General features: G+C 47.9%; 1 protein-coding gene across 4 annotated transcripts in view; it reads right to left on the reverse strand.

The window, feature by feature from the left end:
- The window catches only part of plch2a (phospholipase C, eta 2a), a 161,214-nt gene that overhangs the window by 48,438 nt on the left and 100,221 nt on the right, over positions 1 to 12,555 (reverse strand). For all 4 annotated transcript variants that reach the window (XM_035381231.1, XM_035381235.1, XM_035381234.1 and 1 more), the window contains one exon: positions 3,934 to 4,080. In XM_035381231.1, the coding sequence (XP_035237122.1) occupies positions 3,934 to 4,080 (147 nt within the window). The remainder of the gene's footprint in view (positions 1 to 3,933; positions 4,081 to 12,555) is intronic.

Here is a 12,555-nt window from a genome sequence, read left to right on the forward strand (position 1 = left end):
GAAAAAACAAAAACAAAAAAAAAACAAGATCTTCAGCAGTGCAGAGTATATCCAAAGCTTGTCACTATAGCAACCGTGTCCACACACATTAAAAAATGTTTAGTGTCGTCCGCAGAGCAGTTGTTTTGTTTTTGTTGTGGAATAACTCTGTTAAAAACAGCAGCTGTTTCGGTAAATCAACGTCCCCGAAAGAAAGTGTGAACCGGAACATTTAATCATTTCGTTCCAACAGAAGGCAATATGACACGGCACAAAGTCGAACATTTAAAATCGCCCGACGCGCTGCATCACTCAGACTGTCTGCTGTGATGCCGTGATTTAAAGGATTCTAATGCCATTTACACAGAGGCTGCCCTGAGGTGCTCATTAACGACATTCTTCATTTTCACAAGTGAGGAAAACTTGTCTTGGTGGGGGGGGGGGGGGGGGGGGGGGGGGCACAAATGAACATTTCACCCCGCGGAATCCCTGCCATTAAGAGGCTTTGCATGCCGCGGAAGTGTAACCGGATTGTTCTTCACGCGTTTGCGAGAGCTTTGCTCAGCCGTCGCGCCGCCCGCGACCACACACGGGGGGCGCTCCGAGGAGCCAATCCAGGGCCGGCCCGTGGCAAAAACGGTCTATGCGGTTGTTTAGGGCCACAACTGCTGGGGGGGGGGGGGGGGGGCACACGACCACGAGGGAGGGCCACATGATCCAATGCTTATCTAGGCTAAATAACGTTATCTTCGCAATTACGCTATTCATCCCCTATCGTGAAACTTGCGGTATTAATTTTAAACGGAAAGGCAACCGAATATTTCATAATATTCAGTTGCCCTCCCCCCCCCCCCCCCCCCCCCCCCCCCCCGGACAGATTTGTTTAGGGCCACCAAATTCCTAGGGTGGCCCTAAGCAGCTGGCCCCTGAGCTGATCAGAGCCATTTGTGAGCAGGTCTTTCCGGAAATCGGCCTCAGACGCCGGGCAGTTCTGAGGCAGCCGGCACCTGGAGAGAGAGAGAGAGAGAGAGAGCACACGGCCGGAGGAGGAGAGACTCCTAAATCCCAGAATCCCCGGCGCGCCTGGAGCAGATCGCAGCCCGGGGTCACCGCACCCAAACGGCGGGCCGGATCGATCCGCTTCGGCCACCGCGGAGAATTAGGACGGCAGGCCGCGGCTGGCCCTCAGAGTTACGTGTCGACGGCGTTAATCTGGGTTACGATATTCGCTAAATGCAGGGTTCCACATTCAACTCAAAACCGACCACCCCCGCAGAACTGACGGCCATTTTGACAGTAACTGAATTGGATTTTTTTTCTTTTTTTGCTTCCATCCCTTTTCCCTTCTCAATAAAATAAATCTCCTCTGTTGAATACTCTAACGGACGGAGGGAGGAAGGGTTTCCCTGGCAGACCAAACTTCCAGTCCAAACTAAATCGTCTGAACTACGAGCCGTCTTTCCAGAAATAGCTAGCAGCAATGGGCTTTAATGAAAGATCAAGGCCCCAGACAGTAGATTACGGTTAGAGGTGGGGTGGGGTGGGGGGGGGACTGTGGGGTAGACACTCTGACCTCTCTTCTTTCACTTGGACATAGTAAACTGGCTGATGGCTCACATCACAGCCATTTACTGCGGAATTTCCCAACTTTCATTACTTCACTGTACATTTCAAACCGCTGCTGTCTAAGTCTTAAAATCACAGAGGTAACGGTGCACAAACCTTAAGTTTTAAAACCTTAAGTGATTCAATCAATAACAGCGCCCCATTTGTGTCTCACCCTTACAATACACCAGTAAAACAACCAGGACGTTAATTTCTTGTTGTGCTTTTAAAACTGCAGTGCTGTAATTACGCGATGTATTATTCAGTGAAAGCTGAACGGCATCCTAAGACATAAGTGCTGTTTCTTATTCCAGAAATAACCGCTGAAGGTTCTGCCGCGTGACAAATCACTCTCGGCCTTGAAGAATGTCACGAATCAGAGAAACAGCAGCCCTCCCGTGACTTTCTATTGTGCTGAATGAGATCTTAAGCTCGCCTTCCAGTAAAATCATTTTTCACGAAACTGAGGCCTCGAATGGCTTGACCTACAGATTAACGCAATCCATTCTGAACCAGAAAACAGAATTCTAAACCTTCAGCCTGACTGTGTGTGTGTGTGCGTGTGTGTGTGTGTGTGTGTGTTAGATACCACTGGAGAGTGTTCACTACTCAAACTTTACGAAGCAGGAAAGCACTCTGAAACGTGGCTGTGTGTATTTTGCACATGTATTTTGTGCATTTTTCATTTAACATGCATAGCTACTACAATTGAACTGAAAGTCGGATCTTACATTAAAAAGTAATGAATAAATATTTTAAAACTAACCTCAGGGAAATGGGTTCAGTGGGATGAACCAAGCACGCGCCCAGTAAGCTACACTTTCATCACAGATTTATACATGCACGGCACATCCGAGAAAACAACCCAAGGGTAGATTTTCTTTTTCATAAGAACCTCCCCAAGGTGCCTTTTAAGAAGCAGGTGAACTAGATCGAAATCTGAATTCCGCACACGTCTCGGTCAAAAGGTCCGGAAAAAAGCGGCGTGGAGCGGCGCTGTGAATTAGGATTCACACGATTTAAGGACCCATCCTGAATGTGACCAGCCTTATCCACCGCAGGGATAAATAATGCAGAGACCCCATGCTGCTGGTGCCACTGAAGATGGTCTGAACATGGGTCCCCAGTACAGCCAGGAGAAATCGATGAGCAGAGAAGCCCGCTTCCAGACAATCATTTTCACTTTCAATGGCCAGTGGGCAATTGTTAAACTTTCTGAGATATTAATCTTAATTTAAATAGTCCCATTAAAAAGAGAACGAGTCTCGATTTGCCTGCTACCATCGTACCATCTGCTATTTACTTTTTTAATCCCCTTGTAAAAAGGCTTTAGTGCGGAATTCCAGACTTTCTCTTGTACCCCCGCTGGTTTCTTTTTCCCACATTTCAGGACAAATTAAATATACATGTAAAATGTCTGTTCACTTACAGTAAGAAGCTAATATAAAAGCACAATTTCCCATGACCAGTCTGCAAAAATTGCTTGCCTGCCAGCAGTTATACAATTCAGAACTCACATCATTTTGAATGATATTTCATGGGGAAAAAAAGGTACATTGCACACAATAAATTATTTTTCCCCTGACATAAGCCAGCAAAATATGGATCTCCTTCCATCTTTATTCGCCTGGCGTTAAAACATGCTGTCGACAAGCGCATCTTCCCAATGAAATGCGATGAATAATGGAGGCAGCTTGAGGAGCTAATTAATTTCTCATAAGTCATGTGGCCCAGCAACACAGGTCAGGGAGAGAGAGTACAGAGAGATGTGGTCCATCGATGTTCTTCCTGCAACCACAGCCCTCTCACTCATGTTACGACATTTTAGGCATTTAGAAGACAGTCGTATCCATAACGACCTGCTGTACACAGCTTACATCCCATTTACATACAATCCATTTATAGAGCTAGATATTTATTGAACCAATTTAGGCGTACTTTACAGTACGTACCTTGCTCAGGGGTACAATGGCAATGCCCTATCTGGAGGTCGAACCTACAGCATCAGAGCTGCAAGCCCAGTACCCATTACGCTAAACTGTCACCCATTAATTCCACTGACGTGGAAAGAAATTAACTGGCATACCAAACGATACGAAACTAGCAACAGTATACAGTGTACATTGCAAAATCCATCCCAGCATTCATCGCACTATAAAAGCACAACACAGAGGTTTAATGAATTTGCAATGCCATTTTTCTGGAGTAAAACATTACCTGACTGTATCCAACCCAACAGACACCCCACCCCCCAGAACAATGAGCACAGGAGAGCCACCGCAGGAAGGAAGTGGCGCGGGGCAGGAAGGAAGGAAGGCGAGCTCGCGAAGCGGCGAGGGACAGACTCACTCTTGGCCCTCTCGTTCTTCCTGGAGGGTCGCCAGCGGATGCAGGACTTGTGCTCGTCCAGGTAGTAGAAGCGCACCAGGCCCTTGGAGCCTCCTCTCAGCTTCACCATCTGAGTCCCGGTCTGCATGGAGCTCATGCATTTCTCCACTGCCGGGGGGGGAGAGAGAGGAGAGAGTTAGCGACGTTAGCGACGTTAGCGAGAACCAACGGACCACTCCCTGTCTACGCAGTACCTGTCAGACATCCTAAAAAAACGACGGACATTCATGCATCTGTCGTTGTTTCAGGTGAAGGCAAAAGGGGAAAAGTCTGGACAGGATGAGCGGCCCATTCCTGCCTGCAAACGTTCTACGGCAGCGGAAATGTCCCCTCGCCTCAAATCGCCAGGACGGGTCAAGCCGCCCGGCGGGAGCGGCGCTCGACGATTCGAGGCGTAATATGAACCGGGCGCCGCGTCACCCCCTCGCCCCGACGACCGAGCGGGAGCCGCGTGCCCGTACAGCGTACGCCCGGCAGACGGGAACGCCACCTGCGCAGGCACGGCTGCCAAGCGTCACGTTTTGTTCCGGCACAGAAAGGAGCGAGCGCGAAATAAACAACGCTCTCGCGGCCCGGGGCCAACACGCAGGTGCGCACGCTGAAAAAAGGGGCATGCCGACATGCCCAACACAGACAACCGCCGCACCTCGTTTACACTGAAGGGTCGATGTGAGGTCGGGCTCACCGCAAGCGAGGAGGGGGGGGGGAGGAGGGGGGGCGGTGTTGGACATCTGGTGCTCTTGAGCTCTTTGCCATCGCATGAAATTATACAACAACAACAACAAACAAAAACAGACAGAGTAGCCCGAGGCCTGTGCACAGCACTGTGATTCCATTAAAACAATGTACCGCAGGCCCACTGGGCCATTCACTTATTGATGAAACACAAAAGCACCTGCAATGCAAAGTCATCTCTGGAAAGTATTTATGGGGGCACCACCACAAAGCAAAAAGAGAACAATTATGTGCACAAATTTCAAATATCCACCTGCCATTGAAATCACGCAGCAGTGCACCCTTAGGAGATATACTAGTATGGGGGGACGGGGGGGCAGCATTGGTCATTTAGAGCTGAAGTGTCTGCCAGATGCAACCCTGTACCTGAGGGTGTTCCTAACAGCTCAGATATTAAGCTGCAGAACAGGTAAGACCATTTAATCACGTAAAAAGAAGTATGAGGCTTCCAAATGCCCCGCCAACTGTACATACATTTACAAGAATAAGAGGGTTCAGGCATAAACAACACTACACCCCCCACCCCCCACCCAACACAGCTCTCATTACAGGTTTAGCGCAGAAAGCCTAAATCTATAAAGCACTCACTTTGGCCTGCTGGTGTTCATCATTGATTTGGCACGCACGTGTTAATGAGGGGGGGGGGGGAGATAGAGAGAGAATGCCCCTGATGTGTTCAGAACCCAGGCCAAACGCACAAGGCCAGAAATTCAGCACTGTGGTGATATTCCAGAAGGGCCGGGTTCTCATGGCTTAAATAATGAGAATAATTATCACTATGCCGCTAAGATTAATAAACCTGATTCCCGGCTGTGGTGCTGGGTAGCAGAAAGGGGTGAAGGCATAAAATTAGGCACTGACTTCTCTGATGAGGGGAGTGCATGACCTCGGTGACAAAGCTGTGTGAGGTGCGTGTGGTGTGTGAGAAGCCGCGTGAGGTGTGCGGAGTCATGTGCGTTGTGTGTGAGGTGAGTGAGGAGCCATGTGAGGTGTGTGTGTGTGAGGTGTGCAAGGTGTGTGAGAGGTGTGTAAGAAGCTGTGTGAGGGGGGGTGAGGTGCGTGTGAGAAGCCATGCAGAGGTGCATGTGAGAAGCCATGCGCAATGTGTGAGAGGTTGCCTAAGGTGTGTTTGGAGCCATACAGAGGTGTGTGTGAGATGTGTGAGGACCCGTACGTGGTGTGTGAGGTGTGTGTGAGGCGTGCGTTTGGTGTGCGTATGTGTGAGGTGCCGTGCAGAGCTGTGTGAGATGCCGTGCGCACGCAGGGGAGTGTCACAGGCCCCGAGCCGCTCTCACGCTCTCCGCTCGATCGATGCGGCAGATCCCAGCGCCGTGCCCAGTTACTCTCCAGCCAGCCGTCCTGCGGCCTCCTGCCTCTGCCACTGCCTCCGCCTCCGCCTCCGCCTCCGCCTCTGCCTCTGCCTCTGACACCGCCAAGCAGCGCATCAATAATGGAGGCGCCGCTCTCCTTGTGTACAAACTGCGCTCGAAAATGAAACAGTCTGACTGCCTCCGTGGTCCAAAATCTATACGGGCGCATCTAAATTTAATAAGGCCCGTGCTCGTTAGAGCTTCATACGGCCTCCAGGGAAGGCAAACATCTGCCGCTCGGCCCGCTGCCAGCGCGGGACAGGGAGCGGGGAGCGGGGCGGGGGGACGGCCTGCTCTGTCACCTCCCCAGGGCGGGGAACCGGGGAGCTCCGCTATGGAGTGAGGGAGGGAGGGAGAACTGACCAACGGGGAGGTTTCCGATGATGAGATTGCAGAGAGAGAGGAGCGCATAAGAGCCATTTTGGGTAAGCAGGCCGGACGGGCGATACGAACCCCCGAAAGAACTACCCCAGCCTCCCCTGCCATTAAGCCCCCCTCCCCTGCCCCCATTGAGGGAAATATGCTTTTTTTAAAAAATAATAATAATGAATAAATAAATAAATATGGCTGCATACACTTCTGAAAGCAGAGAGGCAAGAGCGTGTCAGGGCAAATGGGAGTACGCGTGCGCAGGCGTGGGGTGACCAAGGGTCCCCCGTGTGATCCCCGTCTGTGAGGCAAGGCTTCTGTGAGGCAGAAGAGTAAGGGTGTAATGGACAGACTGCACTGTGACACACTTCTGTGGAGGAGGCCGGGAGCAGCGGGACTCAAGACGCGTGACATCAGCGGCGAATCGCGCCGGAGAGACCGCGACGCACTCGCCCGCAGTGCCATTCCAGAAATGACACGGGGCGAGTTAGCGCGGCGCGTTAGCACGGCGTAGTAGCCCGACAGCTCAACGCGCTGCTCTCCTGACCCCGAAACGCACACGGAGAGAACAAGACAGTCTTAATGCCCTTCCCCTATCGCTAATTAAAGGGCTGACAAAGCCAAAAGAAAAATAAAAGCCAACCAATTAAGTGGAATGCGGAAGCCATCTTGCGTCCTTCTACCTTGGTGACTGTAATTAAAGATCAGAGTTGGTGTTTACTCAAGATGACCTGTTTGAGAAAAGGCACAAGGAATCAGAGCACCGAGCTGACGAGCAGTCATGATGCCTGTGTAATTCCAAGATGGGAGACACAAATTGCTATTACCTTTAAATAAAGTAAGATTTGTACATCAATGCATTTTAATGGTGGTAGAAATGTTTAAATAGACAGACTTAAGAGGGATGTTGGATTTATGGTGTTGGTGCATTCAAAAGTATTGGGAACTTAACACATGGTAGGCAAGTGTAATTTTATGTTAGAATCTTGCTGTAATTTTTATAAGCACAACTCAGAATACATTTAGAATGGACTAAATAAAAAACCAATGATTTTAAAAGCAATTGCGATAATTAAAAAAGAATAAATAAATAAAATTGAAATTAACATCTCACCTGTCTATCACCCTGATATCAGACAAATCTGTGCAGGAGAACTGGCTGGAACAATCTCTATAATCCTTGCCACAATCACAATAAAATGCGATTTTTGGCAGGCACCGCTTGATACGCAGGCTCATCTCATCACCTAGCAACACTTTCCACTTAGAATTAATCTCCGGTGTACACAGTGACTAAACACCGACTGTGCGGTACGGATACAGCCCTAACGCCGCAAATCTCTCCCTCTGCGTTTCCATTGCACTCCGTGATTGAACCAAAAAGAAGTAGAGTGAAATATGCCGGAAGTCAGTCATGGACCATATGGCAAACAGGGCTCATTGATCGCACTTGAAAGGCTTTGACCTACGGCCAAAGCTTGTATTTCCAGCAAAGAGCGAGAATCCTAGGCTAACCGCTGTTACACTGCAGAAGGTAAAACATTGCGTCTCGGGCGAGATTGTCTTGAAGCAAAAACCCCCGTTGCGCAGTAAAACTTCTTCTGTAGCGACTATAGGTATTATGGAAATGAGCTCTCATATTCTCCTGCTCTGCTGCAGGCACTCCACAATAATGGCTTTATGATTTTATGATCTCTCAACTCGGTACATGAGTACAGAGGGACCTCACAGCCCGAGAGCGCAGAGATTTTCAATCTTCTGCTGCAACAGATGTACCATGCGGATCAAACGGAACATCTCTGCCATACAGAGCAAATGCATTTCAACAAATGATCGTTAATGCGCAATTTGATTGACCCATAAATTAAAACACAGACAGTAGATTTATGTCCCCCACATGTAAAAAAAAAAAAAAGGTGAAATGACACGCATTTTATAATGACAGTAATTCTCCCTTGAAAAGAGCTCGACAAGTTTTCAGTAAATTGACGGTGCGAGCTGGGAGCACTTCCGCCGTCCCGTCGGTGCAGCTGCAGTTTGTCGCAGGAACGCTTGTGCACAGCGGCAATTTCACTTCCGTTCAACCATCGGGGCCCAAACTGGTTGCCATGGAAACAGGGTCAGGATTTAAAATATTGGAAAAATAATGAATGAATGAATGAAACCAGATATATAAAAATAAATAATACATTGCATTCAGAAGCGAAGGGCGGTATTCTCTGCAGGACGCACATTTAATTTCTAAGACAGTTTACATGTCCCTGTGGTGCACTGCTCCTGTGCTGTTATGCTAAGTGACAGATCCTGATTGATGAGAAACTTCTTAGAAGATTCTAGAAAAAAACCCACTTCTTGCATATGAAATAATATCTTAATGATACATATAAAGGGTTAAATGCCTGCTATTTATTGCAAGAAATATTAAAGTGAAATACCCTGAAAGTCAGAATTACAGTACTTTGCAGAAATCCAATTGTTCCGCCTTTTGAATTTAGTGCTTAGTCAAAAGCGTATGCTATGTTGAGTGTAAAAAAAAACAATAAAAAAAAATAGTTCCAGGTTATTTGTGCTGTGCTACAGGGCAGTTTGAAATTTCATAAATCATAACGTATAGAAACCGTAACGCAGGGTGACTGGTGTTGCTCCCAGCATTATGAGGTAAAAAAGAGGTCAGTCATGTGCAGAGGCAACATCAAACAAGCAGTCTTTGCTTTCATACCGCCGGGCAGGGGGAGAGACCCCAAACGAAAACAGAGGGAAGTGAGCAGCCGGCTAAAACGACGCCCGCGTTCAACTGTGGTGGCTCCGTGACCCCGTCGTGTGGCTCAGCAGTGGGGCGGGGTGGGGGGGTGGGGGGGGGGGGCGGGGTGTCGTAGTCGGCTACAAGGAACCGTCTGAGCGATCTGGGCCACCGTGCCATAAGATTTCCGCAAAACCCTTTCGCCCGCCATTAGCCTAAGCCTGAAGGATTGTCTGATGTCCATATGTCCAACCACTACACACAGCTGCTGACGCAAAGCACCAGACCCAATTACACAGCTTACACACAAGATACCCAGTTCTAAAAACAAGTACAATGAAAGCATGTTTTTGAAAGGGAAGTTAACGTAAAACCTGATAAACACATCAGGTGCCAGGCTGTCCTATATAAATCACTTGCATAAAACAAGGGCACTTTTTCTTTTTTTTTCTTTTCTTTTTTACATGAATTTAAATCCTGAATACCACTTTCTTCCACACCCCCACAAAGAAAACAGTATTTTGAGTCACTGATGCAATTCAAATCAACGTGATCACATTCACAACTCGCGGAAACATAGTGGCAGTTAGACGTGATTTTCAACACCAGAAGCTGCCTTTCATTACCAACAGAAACTTTTCTCTTTTTTTCACAACACTTAGCCTCCTTTTGAGTTGCACGGTGCACTACTCAATGGCAAATCAAGGCTCTTTGCTTCGCCTCCATCGCGCCACGCAGTGAAAAACACCTCCTTTCAACGGCCTGCACATCTGTTCTGGGGTGGATCAAACACCTCTACTCAAAAAGGTGCATTCAAAGCTAGGAGATTAACGGCATCGCGATCATACGTTGCGTTAGCCACATCCAGCTGACTGTCATCCACACAGAGGCGATTACCGAATTTCCCATTTCCCTACTCTCCAAAGCGCCCGTCAGCAGTTTTACAGGATTTCCTAACGAGTCCTACAAGACCGCGTTGGCCGCTGGCACCGCTTACCGAACTGCCCCAGTTTCAACATGGAGGAAGCCAGAACGCTGCTTCCGATCCAGAAGAACTCCTCCACCAGGCGGGACACCGAGGTCTTGTGGTGCGGCAGTTTGGAGGACGGGGGCGGGACGGTCGCCGTTTCCACGGAAGAGGACCGCTTGTCCAGCGAGGAGGGCCTAGCGGCCGGACCTGGCACTGGAGACGGTGGCATGGTTGCCTGGGAAACGCTCATCACTGCTGTGCTCATCGTTCAGACCTGGCTGCTTTTTCTTCGTGAAGTCAAAATGTCACACTGATGCTTGCTGATTAAAAATGAAAAAAAAATGCCTCTCTTTCACCAATGGAGTCTTCACAGCCAAAAATGCTAGTTTATGAACAAATTTGCTGAATTTAACCACACTTAAGTCAAAAGGCTAACGCAAGTGAATATTTTCAGTTTTTGCTTGTTAGAATTCAAAGTGGAAGGTTTTGTTTATTCAGTCTGATGAATGTTCCAAATATTTACAGATGTCCATTTGATTCACTGCATTTTAGAGATGGCTTTAGTTAGTTGTTCTTTCCTTGTACACCGCCAAACATGAGGAAAATGGAGAAAAACTCCACTCCACCAAGTGCAAAATCCCACACACCTGACAAAACGACCTCAGAAAACTTCCAGATCCCTGATCCCAAAGTCAACAGTCAGTTAATGTTCTTTCATAAATGCCTTTAAAAGGGTTTATCAGGTCATCTCACATAGCCGAAAAAGAGAGAGAAAAAATCCTATTTATTTTTCCTATTAATAAGACTCTGGTTGGGTCTATTTCTTAAAAAAAGAAGCAGGGAGAAAGTCTACATTTCAGCAGCAGCAGCAGATTCTGGTGTTGCCTTCACTTCCCTCATTCCTCCAAGGCTCTTCCGTCCAATTAAACTCGCATTTTCACAAGGAGCTCCAGAAGCTCTTCGCGCCGAGCGAAGAAAGAGTGACGCCGGGCAAAGACGCAAACGACCACCTGCGCCGCTACGCGTGTCAGCCAGATACCCTAAATCCCTCTCAATCTGTAATCCACGGCTGAGGCCACAGCCTCTCCTGTCAGAGGGGGATTTACGTGTGCTGTAGGACTGTTTAAATAAAAGGTAGGGAGAGAGGGAGGGAGGGAGGGAGGGGGAGAGAGAGGGAGAGAGAGAAGCAGAGAAAAAGATGGAGAGAATGAAAGTGAGAGTGAGAAAGACAGATAGAGTGTAAGAGACAGCGAGATACAGATGTATCCGATCTTGTTTTTTCCAACCAAATTGCACCAGTCTTTTTTCAGCCCAGAAGGCGACCCCTGGCGGACAGGCTGTGAACGTGAGCGTGTTCATGTCCTCACCGGCCTACCGTCCATGCACACCAGGAAAGCCCCGCCCACTTTCTGCCCCTCCACCCTCCCTCCCTCCCTCCCTCTCTCTCTCTGTCGGCAGGCCTGAGCGATGCCATGTGAGAACCGGGCTCAGGTACAATATCGAGTGACAAGGAGAGCCGAGCCAATCAAAGAGGGTAGAGAGAGGTGTACTTCCCAAGCGCCTGCACTCTACAGCTCTCGACTCCGACAAAGAATGTCCCTGAATTTACGTTGAATGCTTTCATTATATTTAACTGTGGAGGCATCCGAGAAACAAGAACACAGGCACAGGCGCAGTTTCGTCGGGTAGCGAGTATAAATTGGAGCGAGAAAACATTTTTGCACTCAGCTAATGAAGAACAAATAATTACATAAAACCAGCATGCAGCATGTTTACCTCAGTGTTTATACAAAATTAATTAGGTAGAATTTTGAGTACTGAACACCAGCATAAGACAATTTTTAATATGATTTCACACACATACTGTAAGCATTCAGGCATTGTTTTACAGTGCTATATACAAATTACCCCCATCTCATATGACTTATAGGTATGATCCGTAGCACAGGAACATATTTTTGCAACATCAAAACAGCGAGTGATTCAATGTCTCCCACCAGTAATAACTGTTTATTCATAAAAAAGTATCCAGGAGTACACATCCATAAAGCCTCTCCTCATATGGAGGGCAAAGTTAAAGCAATTAGAGAGGCAATGCCTCTTGCTGCCTGTCTGGCAAAAATACATTTAAATGGTCTGACCGACTCACATTAAAATTTTGCAATAGCAAATGTGGCTACACATCCCAGGGTATGAATACAGCAGCATATTTACTTCAGGGGAGCTTATTATTTTCACTGAACATTTCGTCTTGCAGAAGACTCGGCTCGAGTAAATAATTATTCAGATAAGATCTCTGGGCTCTTATATGACAGGCCTGTCGTTTCAGTCCGAACATGAACGGCTATTCAATTTTCCAACCAGGAAACCAAACGCAATGATTTAAAACTTGGGCTTTT

This window comes from Anguilla anguilla, chromosome 11 (assembly GCF_013347855.1).
Source record: "Anguilla anguilla isolate fAngAng1 chromosome 11, fAngAng1.pri, whole genome shotgun sequence".
Taxonomy (NCBI): domain Eukaryota; kingdom Metazoa; phylum Chordata; class Actinopteri; order Anguilliformes; family Anguillidae; genus Anguilla; species Anguilla anguilla.